At 38.1% G+C, this 24,945-nt stretch overlaps 2 protein-coding genes across 4 annotated transcripts in view; one reads left to right on the plus strand and one right to left on the minus strand.

Moving 5' to 3' along the window:
• Window positions 1–328: 328 nt before the first annotated feature.
• Window positions 329–24,945, plus strand: part of LOC117991472 (probable G-protein coupled receptor CG31760) — a 74,958-nt gene continuing 50,341 nt past the window's right edge. For all 3 annotated transcript variants that reach the window (XM_069504903.1, XM_069504904.1, XM_069504905.1), the window contains exon 1: window positions 329–589. The gene's annotated coding sequence lies outside the window, so the exon portion shown is untranslated. The remainder of the gene's footprint in view (window positions 590–24,945) is intronic.
• On the minus strand, window positions 4,434–16,133 carry LOC138403690 (uncharacterized). The gene is made up of 2 exons (XM_069505119.1): window positions 15,452–16,133; window positions 4,434–6,312 (listed from the first exon to the last, which is right to left on the minus strand). Exons 1-2 carry the CDS (start codon window positions 15,466–15,468, stop codon window positions 4,434–4,436), a joined length of 1,896 nt encoding a protein of 631 aa, XP_069361220.1. The 5' UTR covers window positions 15,469–16,133.

Genomic DNA, 24,945 nt, shown 5'->3' on the forward strand with positions numbered 1-24,945 from the left:
GAAATAAAATCAATACAAGGATCTAAGGCAATGGAATGATCCAAGGATTGAAAACAAAAATGTCCTTTCCGTAAATAAGTAGAATATTATCGTTAACCGTTGAGCTTTTCCGATGGGAGAGCGTCATCGTTAGTTATCGTGAAAACTCGTCATGGCACAATTATACAGTAGGTAAATGCAGAGTGTGAACCTGTTGACCTTTTCTGACTCACTCGCTTACGCATAGTTTAGAAAGAGTGAGATAACATTTGTTGCTTCACACAGGGACTGTTTTTCACAGCGATTCCCGGTCGAGGCTTGATATTTTCCCGTAGGCTTCAGCCTTCAGTTGACTGAAAGCTGTGGGGAGCTATATTCGCCGCGCTTCCGTCTAAACGATTTGATATTGAATGATTAAGTAGCCACTTTACGGTACGATCTAATCTTACATGCGAGTGTTGAAACGATTTAAGATAAACTCAGTGAAATGTCTATATGTTTGTTTTGAAAAAAAATCTGTGTTTGTGTATGAACATTTTGACTGAAGGACATCCTGAAATCATTCATGATAATGCCCACAAAAGCGTGAAACTCGTGGTAATTCGTAGCGGTCAGTATTTTTTTATTAATACCTATATTGATTGGTGTTTAAATATATTTGATGTAGGTACCTACTGAGAGGAGGGTTAAAGGTTATGACCCTTAGCTGAGAGGGAGTCTGCGAGACGTTACCTAACTGCTTGCCTGGAATAAATTGCGTCTCATTTACCTATTCTAAATAGCGATATTTATGCTATTTGTTTTTCATTCCGATACAAACAAAAGTCATTATAATTAATTTCCTTAGTTGAACAAAATCCAGAAATACCTTTGCAAAAAAAAAATGTAATTCAGTCCCTATATTTATCGATATAAAAATATTATTTTAACCACGATCAATAATCCGAAAGATCGGAACCATTCCTAAAATATTTAATTTAGGTAGTATGCCAATTCTGAAATATCCTGAAAAATAAACTACAATTTCTTACCAAAGTAGGAAATTATTAACTTTATGTTCGGCAGCAAGTGAACCGTGGCCTGGCGGTCAGGGTGTCTGGCGCGATCCCAGAAGACGCAAGTTCGAATCCTGCCGGTTCCGCAATTTTTGATATTTATTTAAGTAAAAATTATCTAGAAATTTCCTTGATGTGTACCTATATGAAAACCCTATCATAAAACTTATAAAAATACATATAGTGGTGGGAAACCTACTTGGTTTCCCACCCAAAACCCAATGCCTAAGTAGGTACCTAAGAGTACCTATCTATACTACTTATCTTCTATACTATTATATAAAGAGGTAATGTCGTTAAGTTTGTTTGTAGGGGGTAATCTTTGGAACTACCTACTGAACCGATTGTAAAAATTCTTTCACCAGTAGAAAGCTACATTATTCCTGAGTGACATAGGCTATACGGGATCTTTAAAAACCTAAATCTACGCGGGCGAAGCCGCGGGGATCAGCTAGTAATATTATAAAGAGGTAAAATGTCGTTAAGTTTGTTTGTAGGGGGTAATCTTTGGAACTACTGAACCGATTTTGAAAATTCTTTCACCAATCGAAAGCTACATTATTCCTGAGTGATATAGGCTATATTATATTATACACGCGGGCGAACCGCGGGGACACCACTCTTGTACTATGATCTACTTATCTATAATACGTGACATGTCCAGATGACAATCGGGGAGGGATCGCCCCGCACAGCCCCAGCGCTAACCCGGTGCGGGCGAGCGCGGGTGACGTGCGGGTATGCGGGACGTCCCTCGCCTCATACCCCGATTGCAATCTCAACCGGACTCGCGGTTCGCGAACTGTAGGTAATATGTGGTTTTGGTTTTTAGGGTTAAAAGGAATCTTTATAGGATCACTTCGTTGTCTGTCAGTCTGTCGTGTCTGTCAAGAAAATCTATATAGGGTTACTTCCCGTTGACCTAGAATCATGAAATTTTGCAAGTAGGTAGGTAGGCAGCACAAGTAAAGGAAAAATCTGAAAACCGTGAATTTGTGGTATTTTCAATATACAGGTAACTATACCAAATGGGTATCATATTATGAAAGGGCTTGTAACTTTCTAAAACATATTTTTATTTATTTTTATGCATAATAGTTTTGATTTATCGCGCAAAATGTCGAAAAAAATACCCGAGTACGGAATCCTCGATGCGTGAGTCTGATTCGCACTTGGCCAGTTTTTTAAGCTTTAAGCACCATTTTATTATCTTTCAGTTGAGATAGAAAGATAGGGTAGTATACCTTCTTTTATCCACGTCCCATCAATTATTGCGATAATATCCGAGCACCTACGCACTTAAATTTTATTTCTGCAAGATCACCGCGATCTTATTTCGGCTGAAACGACAAATTTTAAATGAGTATGAGGGGTCGCAGACGAGTAGGTACCTACCTAGCAGTATTTTAGGTTCATTGTAATGTAACAGGTATGTTAATCTCTTACAGGTATGTTGGTCTCTTTACTACACCATAACTTTTAAAATGCCTGAACAGATTTGGATGTATGGGGAATCGTTAGAATTCTTTTATCATCCCGAGTGACACTGGCAATAAAATCGGGCATTGACTTGAGTTTTGCGGGTTTGAAAAATACTAAAACACTAAAATTCCAAAATGAGGCAAAGAGTTATTGGTATTGGATTGTGTTTTGGTAGTATAACAATAATGCTAATTTTTTTGCTGGCATTCTGGTTACACCCCAATATATAAAAAAACGCTGACTTACTGACTGACTGACTGATCTATCAGTTCATAGCTCAAACTACTGGATGGATTGGGATGAAATTTGGCATGCAGATAGATAGCTATTATGACGTAGACATCCGCTTAGAAAGGATTTTTGAAAATTCCATCCCTAAAGGAATAAAACAGGGGTTTGAAAAAGTCCACGCGTGCATAAGCTAGTTCTATATAATAAAGATACAGCATGTAACTACTCCAAGTCTCTATCAGCCTAAAACTACGAAGACAATTTAAATATATTTTAGAAGGGTAATATTATAAACCAGGATAAACCCCTGATACTTAAATTTCAGGGCCCTTGAACGTGTTAGGAGATAGTAAAAACGTTGCTATATAGTCCGCGACAGGTCGAGATGGCAATCAGGGCGTGCCCCCGTCTCATACTCCCATTGCCATCTCGATCTGTTGCATACTATGGATCCATGGATTGAGCAAGTAGGTAATAATTCTTATTAAATCTTTGCATGAATCATCATTGAGGAATTGACAATCTGGACAGTCTCCTGGTAGATATTTATGATGATTGGCTATTTTTAGACCAGCTAATACAGGCCACACAAATAAATACATAGTTTGATACTCTCCCGCAAATAAAAGCCAGTGTTCCATTAATCAACTGTGACATCACCGCCAGTTTGTAATTGCCTCATCTCTCAATTTAAGAACAAGGCAAGTAGTATAGTATAGTGTGTTATTAGAAGCGTAAAACATTATTATTTTTATTTATTTGATGACCTCAATTTCTCAATGATCAAGTCAATGTCCATTCCTCAATGACATTCTATCTTCACACACGGAATATTTTGCGTCATCATTCCTCATACGCATGGCTAAGGTTTGGACTTTGGAAGTTTGGAATACTCCTTCGCGATCTGTGTTTCCTACCAATTAGCTACAATCTTTAAAACATAGTATAATTAAAACAAGAGTGAACAGGCATCTTCTAGGTAAACGAGCCCCATCTTAGACCACATCATCAGTGCGCGAGTTTGACTCGCACTTGGCCGGTTTTTTTTAAAGCTATGGTCTATCAGCTAAGGTGTCACTCTTGTGTTTTTCAGTGCGCTCACTTTGCTCGCACCCTTTTGCGTCCATGGTTTTATAAATAGAGGTAAAAATTCTATATAACAACCATAATATTCCTTTAAGGTGACGCAGGACGCTCGACCGAAATTGGCAGCGCACGTGGGTAACATGTTTGCTTTTCACTTGACATTGTATGAGAAAGTTGAGAGGTACGCTCGACCGAAATTGGCAGCGCACGTGGGTAACATGTTTGCTTTTCACTTGACATTGTATGAGAAAGTTGAGAGGTACTGTTAGGAGGTCCGCTTCGACAGTCTTTTGAAAAAAAAACCACAAGAAATGTCCAACGAATTTAATTTGGAAATTCACACACACGGAACTTTTACTTCACTGCGAAATCAGTATGTTCAGTGTAACTATTCACATATGGAAATGTGGACTGCCTCGCCGCCCTCGCGGATTGTCGCTTTATATAAATTGAAATGCTGAAGCAGCGAATTAACACGTCATGTTAAAATTAATTAATTATAACATTTCCCCCTTTAGACGAAGCTTTAATTTAAATAAAGCGTAGTAAAAAAAAGAAAAGGAAAAGGAGAGAAATTGGTAAATATTCTACATAATTTAATTATTTGAAGATTTCTTGCACTGATGCACTAAGATTTCGAAGGTCTACAGATGCGTTATCTTCATCATCTGTTATCTGTGACATTTCAATAGAACTTTGGGCTTTGTTTTCTTTATGCGAAATCTTTTTGCGATCACATTGGAAAAAAAATTGAATGCAGAATTTGTTACAATTACGTTGTTTAAAACATCTGATAATCTTATAACATAAAAATAGAAAAATTAACGAAATAATTATATAAGTAAAAGCAGAATAATACGAGCTATATTTTATAAAATGAGATTCCTCTTGGATCCTGTTGATTTGCAACTCAAGATCGTTGAATTGGTTTATCGAATTTTTTAAGGAATCTAAATTAATATTACTTAGGTTAATAGGTGATAGAAGAGGAATCGTTTTGTTAACAATCTCTTGGTTGCAGCAGTTATCATTAGTTATATCAAAATTAATATTAAAGTTATTATTATCAATAGTTAAATTTGAAATGGTAGAAGGTATAAATTGAATCGTTTTAAAGTAACCAATGCAACCTTTGTTCAGTTTTAATATTCCAGTGCCAGATATAGAATAATCCTTAAAGTTATCATTACAATTGATAGTTAGTTTGCTTGTTTTTGACTGTACAAATATCCATTGATTATTTTTTAATTTATGCCATATGTCAATAAGACCATATAGGATTTTCGGTTCACATTCCCTTGGTAAAGATAGAGTCACTTCAGTTAAAAGTTTTGTCTCGCATGAAGGATTCGAATTTACAGAATAAATTGACTCTAATTTACAGATGGAATTTTCACTATTTAAAATAGTACAATCTCTTAAAGTATCTAATAATACGTAATTTAATCTATCGTCAGTTATAGCTAAATAGGGTTTAGTAGGTTTGATTAAGGCAAAACTTTTGGATTGTCCTTCGTAATGAGGAGTCGGGAGCGGGATTGTTTTATAGACGTTATACTTAACGGGAGAGACAAGAGGGATCTGTATTACAAATACTATCTTATTGTTATAGAAATAGGAGACTAACTTAGATATATCTATAATAGTATGTATATTTTCTATACTTAGTGCTACAGGAAAATCTAAACCTTTATTGATTGAGTTTCTGTGTTTAGACAGTTCATCATACAGTTTTACAGGACTTAGAACAGAAGGATGTAGAACATTAACTTTTGAAAACAAAATTGCGTTTATTACAGTATCGAGAAAATTTGAGATAGCTAGTAAAGAGCTTTCGATTATATTAACTAAGCTATTAAATCTAGTTAAATACATTAATTTTTCATTATCACTAGTAACATAAGACAATATATCGTTTAATTTATTAATCTGAGAGTTTAACTTTATCTCATTTTGATTTAACCTAGAAATAGTAGAATTAAAAGTATTAATAGACGACTTAACTATATGAATATTATCTTTCATTAAATGAAATATCTCAGATTCAGATCTCTGACAAGAGCTAATTGCAGCATCATATTTTCGGGCATCTTCAGCATCTAAAGTGCCAAAGAAAAACTTAAGGATTTCACCACCAAATTCTAAAGATCTTTTGAATCTAGCAGGATTTTCGCTTGAGATAATATGAGATAGAGATTGAGCCTTGAGATAATTGGATTCTAGAAGTACTTCAATTGGACTAAAAACATTTTTGCAGCTAGAGTACTCTTCTGGTTGCAACTTAGCACAAACTAGAGAGGTTTTAACAATCAACCGGTCAACTTTGTCAAGCTGTGGTTCCAATGAGACGGTGTTGAGATGCGTGATTACTCTCCAATAATCATTGTAGAAATAAATTTTTGTAATGGGGTCGAAATATATTCCAGGGCTATGCGTTATGGGTGTAATCATTGGCTCAGACGAGACGTAGGAGAAAAATCTGAAAAGAATGATAAGCTTAAGTTACAGCGAGCTTAATTAAATTAGTATGATACTTAACATGTTTTCTATTTATTAATAAAGTAACATTATGTTTTCCATTTATTTTAACGATTTTGTAAGGGCCTTTCCATATTGGAGATAAGGCTTTACGAAGTCTGTGATGGTATTTTAAATATACCATGTCACCAACTTTATATTCTATGTTAGGATTAGAACTTGAATCATAGATTTGTTTTGAAGATTCTTTACTTGATCTAATATATTCTAAAGCTTTTTCGCGGCTTACTTTCATTCTATACTGAAGCGCACGGACATACTCGTGGTATGTAACATTATTATCTGTGTCGTAGAGAGAATTAGGAAGGGTTGGTTTCTGTCCAAACAGAAGTTCAAACGGAGTAAATTGAGTAGTAGTATGAGGAGTTGTATTATACGCGAGAACAGCTGTTGCTAGGTAGCAATGCCAATCATTTTGATTTTCGTTTACAAAGGATTTTAGGTATTCTTTAAGAGTAGCGTGGCTGCGTTCCAGCGCACCGTTAGTTTGGGGATGGTAAGGGCTAGAAAGTAAGGGTTTGATTTTGAAAATATCGGTAACTTGTTTAAACAGTTCTGATGTAAAAGTCATGGCTTGATCAGTAAGGATCATTTTAGGAATAGCGAATAAGGACATAAAGTGGACCAGATTACGGGCTACTTCTTCACTTGTTGAAGAAATCATAGGATAGACACATAGGAATTTGGTAAGATCATCTTGCAGAGTTAGAATGAACTTGAACTTTTGGAAACCTGCTTCAGGTAAGACACCAACTATGTCCAGAGCTAATCGTTCAAAAGGCTTTGTGCTCGTGGATGTAATAACCATAGGAGCTTTATTGCAGGCTCGTAAAGGTTTGTTAACTTGGCATAGTTTGCAAGACTTCACATAGCGTTCTATGTCAGTTCTCATTCCTTTCCAGTAGTATGAGGCTTTAATTCGACTATACATCCTATTCACACCAGGATGTCCTGCTATGGGAGTGTCGTGATTCTCTTTGAGAATTGTAGGAACTTCAGCTGGAGTTGGAAATATTATTTGATTTTTATAAATATGTATTTTGATATCAGTGTTATGAAATACGTAGGAAATCATATTATAAATTTTGGTATAGGATAATTTAGTAAAAGGTTCAGAGAAATCGGAGATAGCTATTTCATCAATGCTAGGGTGATGTGATATAAGTTCATCACGAAGCATCATCAAAGTGTCGTAAATGGAGCGAAAAGTTGTCTCATCGTAATGATGAACCTTGGTAAAAAGAAAATAATATGTTTTATTATTTTTTGTAACTGACCTTACCGAACATTGTTCACGTTCGGCTTCTAACAATGAAGCGGTGTCGGTTATCTGAGATAATAATTCCTCACAATGTGGCATTGAGTTGTCGAAATCTAGAGAAACGGGGCATGCAATAATTTTGCATTTGGAAAGATGTAAAGCTTGTGAGTGTTCTTCAATTTTTGTGTTAGAATCTGGTAAAGAGTTTGTAAGTTGTTTCTTAAAATATGCCTCGTAGGAAAGCTTAGTAAGATTATCTGTATTTATAGCATGAATTGGGATGCGAGACAGAGCGTCTGCATTTGAATTTAATTTTCCAGGTTTGTAAATAATCTCGTAATCGTATTCCTCAAGTTTGAGGCGCCAACGGACGAGTTTGGAACCAGGATCTTTGACGTTGAAGAGCCATACTAAGGGCCGATGATCTGTTACGATTTTGAATTTAGTGCCGTAGAGATATGGTCGGAAAGTTTTAACGGCGAATAAAATAGAAACTAACTCCTTTTCTGTGGTCGAGTAATCGACAGAGACAGACAGAATCGAGGAAATGCTAGCGGACCCCCGGACGAACCTTATACGACCCCGGGAGAAAAAGGCGACACAAGACGCTCCAGAGGAAACTGCCCCTGCCGAACAACCCCCGGCACAGAGGGCGACGGAGAAATGAAAATTATCCAAACCAACCTCCAGCACAAACACCTTGCCACGGCCACGTTACGTAGGCAGCTGGAGGTTGAAGACGAGACCATCGCCCTGATCCAGGAGCCGTGGGTCAGGGGAAAAACTATATGTGGTTTCGGAAGCTGTCATGGTAAGATCTTTTCACACAGCACCGACGAACCACCAAGAACATGCATCTACACTCCACGCTGTATTACAGCGTTACTACTAACACAATACTGTTCCAGAGATCTGACAGCAGTCAAAATAAATAACGGAATACAACAAGGCATGGGGCGACCACCAAGACCGGTGGTTCTAGCATCAATATACATGCCCATCGAAGACCAAATACCACCAAAAGAACTGGTGGAACTTGTAATACACTGTGAGGATAACGACATCGATTTAATTATCTCTGTCGATAGCAACGCGCATCACAACCTATGGGGATGCAAAGTCAACAACAAACGTGGTGAGCAATTTGTGAACTATATACTAACCACTAACCTAACAATTATTAACATAGGCACCGAACCGACCTTCGTGACGAGTAGGTACCAAACCATAATTGATATAACCTTAGCGTCAACCAGAGCCGCAGATCAGGTAAAAAACTGGCGAGTCAGTGACGAGCCTTCACTATCTGACCACAGGCGGATATGCTACGAGCTAGATCTCATGACAACTCCACACGTACCAAGGAGAAACCCAAGAAAAACCGACAGATTAAAATACAAAAGCCTGCTGACACATCAGATAGGCGTAAATAAACCACAAGACATCGATGATATCGCCAACATCGAAGAAAACGTAAATAAACTAACGAAATATATTAAGACAAGCTATGAACAAGCTTGTCCCCTAAAGAAAAACAACATAAAGCAACCATCGAAAAACAACTGGTGGGGTCCTGATCTGGAAAGAATGAGGAAAAAACTCAGACATCTTTTCAACAGAGCCAAAAACACCAAGCAAGAACAAGATTGGGACAACTATAAGGAAGCCCAATACCAATACAATAAATGCGTCAGGGAAAAGGAAAAAGCTTCCTGGCATAAGTTCTGCACAAGCATAGAATCAAACGATACTGCTGCTCGCATACGCAAGATTCTAGCAAACGACAACACCCGCACACTCGGCTCACTGAGGAAAGCGGACGGAACATACACCAAGGACGACAAAGAGATAAGCGAAACGCTCATCGAAACACACTTCCCTGGCTGTAGAATAGTAGATTCAACAAACTGGGGAAGCACCCTTGGTCACCATCCAATAGAAGAGGATTGGGACTTTGCCAACAACATAGTCACGCGAGATAGAATCAGCTGGGCTATTGACACCTTCCACCCTTTCAAAACAGGAGGGACCGACACCATTTTCCCAGCACTTTTACAATGGGGAAAACTTCAACTGACACCATGGCTGGAAATAATATACAAGGCCTGCATAGCATACAAATACATACCAATGGCCTGGAGAGAAGTGAAAGTGGTCTTCCTACCAAAACCTGGAAGGAGTGACTACACATTGCCGAAGTCTTTCAGACCAATCAGCCTTACATCTTTCCTACTAAAAACGCTCGAAAGACTTGTCGACAGGTCCCTCAGGGACAGAACCTTAAAACATCTACCTTTACACTCACACCAACACGCTTACAGTACGGGCAAATCAACAGAAACCGCACTCCATTCTGTTGTTACCAAAATCGAACATGACCTCGAAAACAAATTATCGACACTAGGCGTGTTCATAGACATTGAAGGAGCCTTTGATAAAACAACTTTCGATAGCATAGACAAAGCCTTGGGAAGATACAAGGCGTCAAAAACCATACGCAGCTGGATAAGAGCTTTACTAGAACAGAGAATCATACAACTAGACATCAACGGAGTCACAAAAGGCATAGTGGCGAGAGGCTGTCCTCAAGGAGGTGTCCTGTCACCAATACTATGGAACCTTGTAGTTGACGACCTGATAACCAAACTAAATAAAAGTGGGTTCTATACCATTGGTTATGCAGATGATCTCACCATCCTAATCAGTGGCAAGCTAGAAAACACATTATACGAAGTCATGCAACGAGCTTTGCGCTTAATAGAAAGATGGTGCAATGAAAACGAACTTACAGTAAATCCGAAGAAAACAGAGATGATACTGTTTACCAACAAAAGGAAAATTGAACTAACCAAACCACCAACTTTGTTTAACACAAGCCTTGAACTGTCCGCAGAGGTAAAATATCTCGGTGTGACACTGGACAGCAAACTCAGCTGGAAAAGGCATACAGAAGATAAAACCAAAAAATCACTAGCAATACTAAACCAATGCAAACGCATGCTAGGGAAAAAATGGGGGCTAAAACCAAAGATAATGAAATGGTTATACCTATCGGTAGTAAGATGTTCACTAACATATGCTGCACTTGTATGGTGGCCAAGAACTCTCCTTACTACCGCCCAGCAAGAATTACAGAAATTTCAACGACAAGCATGCCTCGCCATTACCGGCTGCATGAGCACCACACCAACAGCAGCGTTAGAAGTCATATTGGGCATTCCGCCCCTACACATACACATCAAAGAAGAAGCAACACTCGCAGCCCTGAGACTGAAAACCTCAGGGCATTGGAAAGAACAAAACACAATGCACACTAAAATTCTAGGGCAAAGCATAAACAAAGAACCACGTTTGCAGTGGAAATGCGACAGAACCGAAAAACAACACATACTAGACAAAAACTACAAGATAAACTCAGAGAAGAACTTAGATCCGAAGCCAGCACAAGACACAATAGAAGTGTACACCGACGGATCCAAAACGAAAACGGGCACAGGAGCTGGAGCCTACTGCCAAGAACTAAACATGAGAATAAGTCACGCACTCGGTAAGGACAACTCTGTCTTCCAAGCAGAGTGTGTGGGCATTATGACCGCGGCTATAGCCGTGGCCAATCGACAGGTAACAAACTTTAAAATTAACATTAACTCTGATAGCCAAGCTGCTCTTAAAGCCTTGGCTAGATTCTCGACGACCTCACAACTCATACAAGACTGCCACAAGACTCTGGAAACACTCGCCATGTCAAACGACATCACCCTAAGGTGGGTCAAAGGACACGATGGAGACCAGGGAAACGAGGCGGCCGACGCACTAGCACGAAAGGCTACGACATTGAAGGTGATCGGGCCAGAACCTATTGTTCCCATACCCTTCAGTGAGTATAAAACCTGGTTGCATGAACTAACACAAAAAGAGCATTCCCAACTATGGGCGAACACAACAGACTGCAGGCAAGCCAAAGAGGCTTTCCCCAACATAGACAAACGGCAAACTAACAAACTACTCCGCCTGGACAGAGGTAAACTTAGGAAGGTGGTGGGACTCATAACAGGGCATAGCCCACTAAACAAACACCTTTTCGTTATAGGTGTCACCGACAGTCCTTTGTGCAGGGCATGCATGGAGGTCGACGAAACACCGACGCACGTGGTCCTAGAGTGCACGGGCGTAGCAGAACAACGCGAACGCCATTTGGGTTCCCCGACCTCATTCCATGAAGCCCTCGGCAACCTGGGCGGTCTACTCGGCTTCTGGAGTGAGCTTGGATGGCTGGAGTGAAGACTTCAGCGGGGAGGGGCAATGCACGCACAACAGACGGAAACGTTTAAGTGCGGAAACCAGCCCAGAGCGAAGAAGAAGAAGAAGTGGTCGAGTAATTTCCTTCTTGTTTGTTTAAGGTTCTAGAAGCATAGGCTATTGGTTTGTCCTTGCCGACAGGGCCTTGAGATAGCACTGCGCCAACGGCGTAGTTGCTGGCGTCTGTGGTAACGATAAATGGTTGAGAAAAATCAGGGTATTGGAGAAGAGGAGCTGAGGTTAACTTTTCCTTCAGGAGGTTAAAAGCTTGGTCTTGTTCTATAGACCAATGAAAAGTGACATCCTTTTTGAGTAAAGATGTTAGAGGTTTTGTGATCTTGGAGAAATTGTCAATAAATCGGCGGTAATAACCAACGAGACCGAGGAATGATTTTACTTCTTTAGGATTTTTAGGAATTGGGAAATCACAGACTGATTTAATTTTTTCTGGGTTTGGAGAGACACCTTTATCCGTTATAATGTGACCTAGATAGGTGACTTCCTTTCTAAGGAATTCACATTTATCCGGTTGTAATTTGAGATTATAATCTCTGAAACGGTTGAATACCATTTTCAGTTTTTCACAATGTGATTTGAGATCTGCACTATAGATGATACAGTCATCTAAATAGACATAGCAATGTAAACCTTGAAGACCTGATAATACTGTGTTCATAAGACGTTGAAAAGTACTGGGAGCGTTCTTAAGTCCGAACGGCATCCTAGTGAATTCGTAGTGGCCTGTTGAACCATTTGTGTTGACTACAGTAAAACCAGTTTTAGGTGCATCTGAAGGATTCAGCGGAATTTGATGGAAACCGGAGACTAAGTCCAGTGTGCTAAAATATTTGGAATGACCTAGTTGATCTAGGATATCTGTGATCAAGGGAATAGGATATACTTCGGATACAGTGACGTCATTGAGGCGGCGGTAGTCGATAACTATTCGCCATTTCTTTTTCCCGGATGCGTCCATTTTTTTGGGAACCACCCAAACGGGAGCATTCCTTGGAGAGATAGACGGTTTTATAATTTTCTGTTGTAGCATTTTCTGGATTTGGGAATCGACTTCGTTTTTATGACATTCGGGAAAACGGTAAGATTTAACATTAATAGGAGAGCTATTACCCGTGTCAATAGAGTGTTGAATAGCGTTAGTATGAGTTAGAGTATCTCCTTCGAGATAAAATATATCAGAGTATTCAGAACAGCACTCTAAGAGAACTTTTCTCTCCTCATCGTTAAGATGTGAGTGTCTTATAAGACTTAGAACACGATCGAGTCGATTTGATGAAGAATTAGAAACGTGGTTGACAATTTCGGGGGATTGAGACACTTGGCGTAGTTCAGAGAAGTCTATAGGAGTTAAATGAACCTTGAAGTCTTGGATTTCTATTTGAGATTCAGTGGTATTTAAAACAGAGACATTGACTTTATAATTAGGCTTCAAACTTACTATACAGTTTGCTATATATACACCTTCGGATATAGAGTGATCTAATATGAGTGCGTCTTTTAAATGACGTAACTCGAACTTGTCATTTGAGACAGTGCATTCAACAATAGCTTCGGAGCGAGCCGGTATTATATATCTAGGGCTCGAATAATGAATTGGTAAAGTGTAATTTGAGATAGTAAGGGATTTAGTATTATAATCGATATTAGTATGGAAAAAATGTAGAAAATCGGTACCTAAGATACCGTCTGATTCCAGATTCAGAGCGTCAGTTATGACGTGGAATTTAAAAGAAATGGTGTGGTCGTTTATAATAAGGTTAAGCACAACTGTTCCTAAAGTTTCGCTATAGGAATCCTTATCGTTTATGCCTTTGAGTTTTATAATTTCTTGAGACAATTGGGGCTCTGCTGGTAAACACGAGCGCTTAATAATGCTGACACTTGCGCCTGTGTCAACTAAGAAACAGAGAGGTTTTTTATTACATTCTATTTGTAAAAATGCATGAGGTAAGGACACCAACTTTTTCAGGGTGCTTGTTTCGAAGATCGGGACGTCTTTAAGAGGCAATGAGCTTTTGCTTGCGTTGCTTTGGGGGTCATTTTGAATGACTTTAGATTTTGTAAGACTCAGTTGATCCTTTGAAGGAAACTGAGATTTAAAGGATTTTGTAGTATAAGAGCTAGTATAAGAATTAGAATGAGATATAGTATTATTTGAGCAATCTTCTTTGGAATGCTTTGTATTCGATTTTGTAGGAATCAGTGAGGATTTAGGATATGATTCAGCGATATTTTGGCAGTCTTTTGGTGATTGCCGGGATATAAAAGATTTGGTATAAGATTCAGTGTGACTCGGACAGTCATGTAGCGATTGCCGAGATGTAAACGATTTGGGGGAATTAGTATAAAAGGATTTAGTAGTTCGAGTGCCATTTTGGATTGTTGATTTCGGCAGGCACGCATCCGAAATCAGTTTAAGTTTTTTGATTCAGGGACGTAACTATTCGTCACTTCATTTAAGGATTCAGAGTATTCATACATGTTAACATTAGCACTGTTACTATGAGAGGGACCCGACGGAGGGTGAGAGTTCATCCGACGCTGATTATTATTATATTGGCGCTTACGACATTCTGAGATAAGATGTCCTTTGTGTTTACAATAGGCACAGGTTTTGACGAAATTTGAGTCCTTTGATGAACTTTGACTTGTTTCTGCAGAATATTGAGGGTTAGCGGGAGGAATATGGAAAGATGATCTCTGTGTGAAATCGTGCTTTTTCTTAAAGCACTCTGAGAAACTATGATTGGTCTTCTTACATAAGGAACAAAATTTAGTTGGATGTTTTGGTTGAGTAATTTTTACAAGTTTGAAAATTTTTTCTTCTTCGACTGCTAGAGAAATTGCTTCATTAAGTGTCGAAGGGTTTCTGCAGCGGACAATATTAGAAATATTAGGGTTAAGACCTAATTGGAATAAGCTTAAGGCGAGTTCTTCCATAGCTGTGATTTTGCCTAGAAGGAGATTACGATCAGTGCATGAATTTTGAATATCAGCTTGAAGTCGAGTTAGGCATGCTTCGAGTCTGATAGAATATTGTGTCACACTTTCGGACTGGCCCTGTTTACAGTTTTGGAGATCAAGTAGCAGATGGGACGAGTGTTTTTTCTCGCCAAACGTGCTTTTTAAATATGATTTTAATTCATCCCAATTATTGAAATTTTTAAGGCTGCAGGCTAATTGAGCTTTGCCCTCAAGTTGGGAGATTATATATTTACATAAGATATTTTGCTGGTCGGGAGCAGCTAAACTAATTGCGTTATCGCAGTTAGTTAGGAACGCGGCAAGAGTTTCCCGATTCCCATCATAAGACCTTACGAATTTAGTGAGTATAGAGAGAGTCACTTTTGCGTCCGAACTTTCTGACTTTAAACTCATTTTTGATTACTGAAACTGAGATATGGAGAGAAAAAAAAAAAGGATTTAAATTTAAAATACAGTACGAAAATATACAATTTAGACAATTTACGCTTTTTATACAAAATTAATATAAACTACTTACAGGATAACGGCAAACATCACGATTTATTTTTCACAAAAAGGTTTTCACTTTGATGTCACTGCACTGAAAGTTAAATTAGGTCGATGCGTTTGCGACACGTGAAGGCTTTGAACTGTACGGAATGCGTCTCGTATTTCACGCGGCGACGATATCGAGTAGGTTTCTGAAGATATTGAAGAAATTGTATTTCGTAATTTTGAAGGCTTAAAATTTATTTCACTGATGTTTTTGAGTGAGTCCAGGATATTCGCGTTCTTCGTGTGAGATGCGGGCTCAGTCTGGCAGGCTGAGACTTATCGTCGATCTTGAGTAGAACCGGTGCTTAGTGGTTGTGATGCGGGCTCAACCCTGGGGGCGAGGCTTATCGTCGATCACGACTGCGATGACCTCAGGATTCTTTGGATGCTAAGGGTCCTCTTGCGTGAACCTTCTTAGCATCCCACTTCTGACACCAATTGTTAGGAGGTCCGCTTCGACAGTCTTTTGAAAAAAAAACCACAAGAAATGTCCAACGAATTTAATTTGGAAATTCACACACACGGAACTTTTACTTCACGCGAATACAGTAGTTTCAGTGTTAACTATTCAATATGGAAATGTGGACTGCCTCGCCGCCTCGCGGATTGTTCGCTTTATATAAATTGAAATGCTGAAGCAGCGAATTAACACGTCATGTTAAAATTATTAATTTATAACAGTACGATGATTTTCACTGAAATCAAGCGTGCGAAAAGGGTTTAGGAAAAGTATTTTTGAGAAAAAACTGCTGAATTTATGTTTGAAAAGTAAAGTTATTTCAAGTAATGAATAAATAAACTACGTCTAATGATAAATTGTTTTAGAATTTTCATATCCCTAATCTTATTTATTTACATCCAAAGTTGTCATAAATTTAGTGTTAAAATAGGAATCTTTTGAGCCTCGTAACTTTTAAATCAATATTTTTTTTAATGTTTTATATATCAATAAACCTAGATAATGACGAGATAAATCGATATAATTCTTAGTTTTGTGCGTACAATATCGAATATTGCTGTAATTTCCCTCCTACGTTTGTATGAAGAAAGCACTGAACTGAGTCCCCTTAAGTGGTCATAAGGAAAACGTCGTGAGGAAACTTGTATGCCTGAAAGTTCTCCATAATGTTCTGAAAGGTGTGTGAAGTCTGCCAATTCACACTAGGCTAGCGTGGTGGACTATGACCAAAACCCAAAACCTTTCTCATTCTGAAAAGGTACCTGTTCTCAGAAGTGGGCTGACGATACCTGAAAATTAAATTTCTTAAATAATGTCATTTTAATTTTAACCAAAGCTTCTGCTTTATAATCAAATCCCTCGTGATTAAGTTTCATAATCGCTTTGATAATAATTCGTCCGTTCCTGGATTAACTTAATTTTAACAAAGTACTTATGAATTCTCTGCTGTATGCAAATATCCTGTTTCCTCATCAGGGTACAAACAAGAAAAGAATTATGAAGTAGGTACTAGATAATGTACGGAACTTGGTCCATGTGGATTTAGGTTTTTTTAAATTATTGTGGGGACTGAATTTTCGGTATAAAAAAATAATCCATCTCCGTCTCCGGGATAGATATTTCTGTACCTTTTGTCCAAACCGGTTAAGTGGATGGGATGTAAAAAGTTATCAGAAAGACAGACACATTTTCCTATTTATAATATCAGTCTGGATTATAAGCGTCACTCAGAACGGCAGGCGTTAATATTTATATCATCATCATCGTCATCATCATATATCAACCGATAGACGTCCACTGCTGGACATAGGTCTCTTGTAGGGCCTTCCACACGCCACGGTCTTGCGCCGCCTGGATCCAGCGGCTCCCTGCGACTCGTCTGATGTCGTCCTTCCACCTAGTGGGGGGTCTTCCAACACTGCGTCTTCCGGTGCGAGGTCGCCATTCCAGCACCTTGGGACCCCAATGTCTATCGGTTTTACGAACTATGTGCCCTGCCCATATATGTACATAATTTTAACCAATTATTGGAATGTCCTATATGTACGCAAGGGACACAAGTTCAACGCGTAGAGGTTATCTGAGAGTTAATCTAAAAAAACAAATGGCAAAATTAATTAATTAATCAGAGCGCGATTGCTATCGCAACATCCAATTATCCAGTCTTGTTCGACGATCTAAACAACAAAAATATTCAATAACCTCTGAGGGAGTTTGAAATAAAAACCTTGAAAACACCCGTATTTACACAAATTTACTCCAGTTGCTTCCTAGCAACAGATCGTATCGTATATGAAATTAAAATTTCACTCATTCGATGTGGTATATTTTTCCTATTCTCTCTCTAAAAATAAAATATTAACAGCATGTGGGAGGTGACAGTATTATCATGATGCAATATACATACATGATACAGGCAACCATATTATGCTCTTGTAAAAAACTATTTATTTGATAAAACTGATGAAACTTGATTAAATATCCGTAGAAACTCTTTGACTTTCCAGGATCAAAAGATATCCTATGTCAATATCCAGGATGCGAGCTACTCGTATCTCTGTGCCAAATAACGTCAATATTGATTGAGTGACAATAAAGGCATTTTGGCTATGAAGCGCCGGGATAGGTATAGTATGTGATGGTGTTGTTTGGCATGATAATTTAAGAAATAAACGTTTTTCTTTCTTTTCATGAAAATTGTAACATGACAGAGAGACGACAGTCACACTTTCTCATGTACAATTTTAGTATGGTTGTATAGGCTGATATAAAATGTATGTTTACGGAACCTACGAACTAAACAAGTGTATCTAAGGTTTCTCCCAAATATGACACGCAATTCGCAAGTGACATGTTATTTTGTTGTTATTCGCCAAAATCCTATTCTGTCGGATTACATTACAAGGGTCTCAAAACCATGTCACGTTATAAAGAGCTATGGAACTAAATTAGGGATGCCATCCGTCCGGATATCCTGTACCAGATTTGTCCTACTTTTGCCGGCGTTCTGGAGTTAGCGGATATCATACGTTGCCTTGATTCAACGAGTCGAAACATCGAGTTAAACCGGGAGAGGTAATCGATGAGCTTTAATCCTTTTTCATCGTTATAATATCTTCTCTATCTCTTTATTATATAAAAATGAATCGCTGAATGTGTTGCTGATCGCAAATCTCGAGAACAGCTGAACCGATTTCGCTAATTCTTTTTTATAATATTCCTTGAAGTAGGCGATTTCTTACGAAGAATTTTTTTTTAAAAAATCCTGAAAAAGAATAGACTGTTAGGTTGTACGAATTTCGCCGGGACAGCTAGTATATGTTCTATATTATTTTAGTTCGGAACGTAAGCTGAGAAGTTCCTCAACGAAAAGAAATAATTTCTTACTATAAATATGATCACAGCCCTGGCTAAGTGGTTAACTTATTAGGTATGTTATGTTAGGATTTAGGTAATCAGAATCACACACAAGATACGAGCAATTGAAATACTGAAGAATTACATGATTTAACGCAATTTAATTTTATAAGTACTTAGGTTATTATGAAAGTGAGGTAAGGGCGGTTTCAGACTAGCGTATTTTTTTGCGCGTATACGGTCGTTTCAGCATACGCGCTTACACACGCGCTTCAAAAAACCGGACTCGCGTATACGGGCATATTTCGGCGGGTTCGCTAAACCGGTCGCGGTGGCCCGGTGGGTGGTGGTCTCTCGCGGCTCGCGCTTATACGAGCTTAGAAGCGCGCCAACGCTCGTACGAGTTGAGCGTGTGCCAAAAGGCGCGCCTATACGCGCCTACATGCGCTTCCAAAAACGAGCCACATACGTGCGTATAAAACGCTAGTCTGAAACCGCCCTAGGATGGTGAAAACTAATGCTACGGATGTTACCAAACGCACCGCCCGTCTTTTACAAACTTTGTTATTTTAAACCGACGACTTCCAAAAAGGAGGTGGTTCTCAAATTGGGCCCGTTTTTTGTTTTAACTTGATTATTGTTAAGATTCTATAGGTATAAAAAAGTATGGGTACTTATATTATATTATAGTCTATAGCGGACTTGAGGATAAAAATTCTGATACTAAATGAATTAGAAGAGATCGTAGTTAAGTACCTAATAAAATTTTCTTATTTTATTTTTTGTCTGAAGTAAAGATAAAATAAACCATATTTTATCAATTCCTACTTGTAACAAAGGAGCCTAGCTGCTTTGTACCCATAAAACGCGCTGCACTTATATCTCTTTGAATCTTGAATGAAGATATTCATCTCAATTATCTCAATGGAAACATTCATTGCTGGTAGAGTAGGTGCCTATAGTTATTCATAAAAGAGTGATGCTGAGTGATTGTACCTAGTAAAGTACGCGACAGGTTGAGATGGCAATCGGGGTAAGAAGCGCGGTTACGCCCCGCACACCAGCGCTATCCCGCACGGGGTTAGCACGGGGGCTGTGCGGGTTTGCCATTGCCATCTTGACCTATCGCGTACTATATAATATTATCTACTTATGAAATAGTACCTTAAAATGAAAATTAATTGATTATTCCTGGATTTTTTGAGTCATCATCGATTTTCAAAGTGCGCAATGACTCTTATTGGTGAAACTTTTTTTAAATAATTTTAAAAAATTCTGACTACACATGTTTTATATGAGTCCCTGACCTGCAAAAAATATGATTTTTTAATCATCAAGCAGCACTTAAAGAAGTGGACATAACATTTCGTATCGGACCCTACAATACTCGTAATTATTGAATCACTTGATCGCGGACGCGGTTGTTGTTGTTGACTCAAAGCTCAATTTATGTAATTGATTTAAGTAATTAATTTAGCTGAAATTGTGTATTTTAACCGATAGACAGAGTAATTGGTATTCTCTTCCACCCGAGCGTAAAGCTTGTGCTAGTAGATGTTACGATAATAGTGCAACGGTTGAAATTCGAACTTACATACATTACATTTTGATTTTAATTCGCCCCCTACATCGTTGAGCTATTCATTGAGCTGTTAATAAAGGCGCTGTCGTGTCCAAATCCAATAACAAAATCGGTCGCAACGACGACGCATCTCAGAGACAATAGAAGACTCCGACAGAAAGTAATGTACATCGGCCTTTAGAATGACATTTCGGCTTTGTAGAGCGTTGTCTCTGTCACTGATACCTATGTAACGTTTTGTCGGACAGAGACAATGCTCTATAAATCCGCAATCGCCTTCTAAAGATCGATGTGGTAGGTATATTTTGACCCAATGGTCAGGTACATCCGCGAATGGTATATTTGTGTAGTTATATTTCCGTCCCCTCAAGGGAAGAGTCCGTGTTGCTTATCACTGTGAGAGCGGGTGACGGGCGACAGGTGACGACAACGCTGACGAAGGGCGAATATAAATAAACAAAAGCTATGGCTTTTGAGGAGAAGGTTTTTGTATGCAAAAGCCTTGCCCGTTTTGACCTCATTTACAAAATATCTAAAACAACGTGTATTTTTTTATTAATTTGTCATTACATTCTTGGAAAACTTGGTCGCTATACGCGCACAATACTTGTATAGGTACATTTAAGTCCACAATTCTCTCTTACTACCACAGATCACCACCTATAGACGCCTAACAGCCGGACACCCTCGATCGCCAAGCTTAGGCAATTGCTTAGCATAAAAGTTCGGTACCCTCATTTCGCACATTTTCTTGATTACGTGACTTTTGAATCCACCAATCACAACAAAGCATTCTCCAATGTCCCCCGCCAACATTTTACGATTTTGTTTTCATGCAAAAAATTGTATATGCGTACTTTTGAGGTTGAATTCTCTGTGCTTACGAGTACTACGTACTTAATAGAGAAATGCTACGTTTATGCAAAATCTTAAGATTAAGTATAAAAAAATGGTTTGCACATGTCCATACTAATATTATAAATGTGTGTGTCTGTCTGCTAGCTTTAGGCTAGCACGGCCCTTAGGCCACATAGGCTACTTTTCGTTCCGGAAAATCAAAAAGTTCTCACGGGGTTTCCAAAACTCTAAATCCACGTTTTATGAAATCACGGATCATCATCTATTTTGTCTAGAGATAGCTTGCATCCTGGACACATATTATAATCTTTACAAAGCGAAAAGTCTGAAATAAATTAAAGTTTACAAAGGTTTTGTAAGTACCAAGTGCAGGAAAATAAAATAAATTATATTACGGAAGAAACAAATGCAAAGTAAAATTACAAAGCCCCATAAAGTACGTTCAATGAAAGTTTTACTTGCTGAACAAAATTACAAGGCGTTATTTGGAAGGAAGCGAATACCTATAGTGAGGGAGTCAGCGAGTGCCAGACTTTCGGTATTTTATAAAAGCTAAATAATGTTTCTCATGAACTAATTAATGGAAGGTAGCTAGGTAGGTACATTCTGATAGTACCTACTGTCTACTTATACATAGTATAACTGGACTGGGAAGTGCATTGGGTAGTCATGCATTGTTAGCGTTACAATCACTTGCCAAGTTCAAATCTATTTATATCTACAATTGCATGATTGATTTGATTGGGAACTACAAATACAATTGAGGTTTTTATCAATTGATGAAACTGTTCGTGGGTTTGCACTTTGCGGTATTAAATTTAAATATTACCTAATAATAATAAAATAAGTATTATGTGAAACATTGCACAGAAAACAAAAAAATAGGGTTTTAGTTTTTTTTCACTTCGATCGTCATCAATCAATACAATATCGTTAAAAAAAGAAAAGTCCTGACTCACTGACTCATCAACGCCTAGCCTCAAACTGAAAGTTGAAATTTTGAGCAGAGGTTCCCTTTCTTATGTAGACAAGGAATAAGGCCGGATTTTTCGAAATTCCCACGGAAAAGATAGATAATAAAGAGGATTTACATTTTTGCTAAGGGACCCCACGGCGGCGACGACGGTCGTTAGGTACTAATGACTGTCGACTTGTTAGTAGGTATACCGTACTATAAAACGGTATATAACTATGTACGGAATCTAAACCTTGTACGGCACACGAAGGATTCCGTACAAGAAAACAACAAGAAAAAGAACAATTTTTGAAAAAATGTCATGGCGGCCCTTTTGATTTTTTTATTATTCATTGTTATAGCGGCAATAAAAGTACACATTCTGTGAAAATTTCAACTCTCTACCTATTACGGTTCACGAGATACAGCCCGCTGACAGACCGACGGACGGAGTCTTGATAGGTTCCCGTTGGCACCCTTTTGGGTACGGAATCCTAAAAACTAGCTGAGTCGCCACGGCATCGCTCGAGTTTAATAATACCTATCCTCTTTTAGTGAAGAATTGAAGATAGACGTTATAGATAAAATCTATATAAGTATATGAATAATCCTAAGTTACTAACAGTATTACCATAGGTATTACTGAACAATAACCGCTATATATAGTATACTGACTGTATACTTACATACTGTACAAATTTTACTGTTAGTCAGTCAGTTTATCTTAAATTTATTACTAACTAGCTGACCCGGCGAACTTCGTTCCGCCTAACAGTCGATTCAAATTTTTTTTTTTTTTAATATCAATTCACTATCAGAAATTCTCAAATCCCCACGTTTTAGGATTTCAGTACCTTGCAGCATCAGGATTGAGGAGTTGGGATCCGAAGTTCAATGATGCTTCGTACCTAAAATAATTTTGCATCATCCACAGTTCCTGAATCATTATAGTTTAGGAGTGCTGTACCCTACATCATCAGGAGGTTGAGGAGTTGGAACTTGAAATCTGAGAATGCAGTCGTTGGTTGGTATTGGTAATATGAATTCACTATGAACGCTTCCTGAATCTTGATAACTTAGGCGAGCAGTAACCCTGCAGCATCAGGATTAAGGAGTTGGATCCAGAATTTTTTATGGGACTACCACGAAAACTTCTTCTGTTGATTTAAAAAAAAAAATTTGCAAATCGGTCCAGAAACCTCGAAAAAATCGATGTAGAAAAAAGAACCACCTCCTTTTTGACAGTTGGTTAAAACCGATGACCTTGAAATATTTACGGAACAATTTTTAAAATATCCCCTTTCTTACGAAAAAAGAATGAATGAAATCGGACTACGCGTTAATGAATTACAGCTCAGTATACATTTTAACTTTCAACCCCTCTCCTAAGGGAACCATGCTGAATTTCGGGATAAAAGTATCCTATGTTCTTCCTCATAGTATGACCTCAAATCGTATTAAGTTTCATTGGAATCCATTCAGTAGTTTCAGCGTGATGCGCGGCCGTGATACAGACAGACAGACAGACAGACAGACAGACAGACAGACAGACAGACCGAAGGACAGACAAAAATGAAAAAAATTACAGTTTTGGGTTCAGTATCGATTATAGAGTGCCCTCGAAAAAAAATTTTCAAAATATCTTCAATGTACAGAATTGGACCTGTTACAGTTTTATTATAAGTATTGATTGATGATGATTGATGACTAGCTAATGGCTGGCAGATGTTGTATTGCGACTCGCGCGCCGCTACGGTACCTAATACCTATGTTAGTGTGAGAAACCTTCACGCAAGTACTTATCAACAACAAGTGTACAAAGTTTCAACTCAACCGGATGAACGGGAATGTTACGTAACACATAGGTAACGAACAGACAAGGGTTCCGTACCTCAAAAGGAAAAACGGAACCCTTTATAGGATCACTTTGTTGTCTGTCTGTCTATCAAGAAACCTACAGGGTACTTCCCGTTGACCTAGAATCATGAAATTTGGCAGTTGGGTAGATCTTATAGCTGACATTTGGGGAAAAATCTGAAAACCGTGAATTTAGGGTTAGATCACACACAAAAAATTAAATTGTGGTCATGAACTAATAATTAGTATTTTCAACTTTCAACGTGAGTGACTATACCAAGTGGGGTATCACAGGAAAGGTCTTCACCTGTACATTCTAAAACAGATTTTTATTTATTTTTATGCATAATAGTTTTTGAATTATCGTGCAAAATGTCGAAAAAATACAACTGTAGTACGGAGCCCTCATTGCGCGAGTCTGAATCGCACTTGGCCGGTTTTTTACTATAGTATTAGATCACGATATTAGTTAAAATATATTTTTTAAAGATAATTTGGAATATCAACAACTGCTGAATAAAGTAATTGTGTATAGGTACCTATAATAAATTATCCACCAAAGTAAGATGTTCGACGGAGCGTCTGTTATCTAATTATAAGGTCGGTTAGGTCTTGTGACCCGTAGAGTAAATTATCGCTCGGAGGAGTTAATCAATAGAATATTACTTAGATATGTATTTTTGTACACTGTTTGCGGCAGTTTATATAATTAAAGAAAAACATTATTATTATACATAACAGCTGTTTACCCACTATAGCATGTCTCTATGATCTGCAATTATTTGAAAAAACCGGCCAAGTGCGAGTCAGGCTCGCGCAATGAGGGTTCCGTACTACAGTCGTATTTTTTCGACATTTTGCACGATAATTCAAAAACTATGATGCATAAAAATAAATAAAAATCTGTTT

This window comes from Maniola hyperantus, chromosome 19 (genome assembly GCF_902806685.2).
Source record: "Maniola hyperantus chromosome 19, iAphHyp1.2, whole genome shotgun sequence".
In the NCBI taxonomy this organism is placed as follows: Eukaryota; Metazoa; Arthropoda; class Insecta; order Lepidoptera; family Nymphalidae; genus Maniola; species Maniola hyperantus.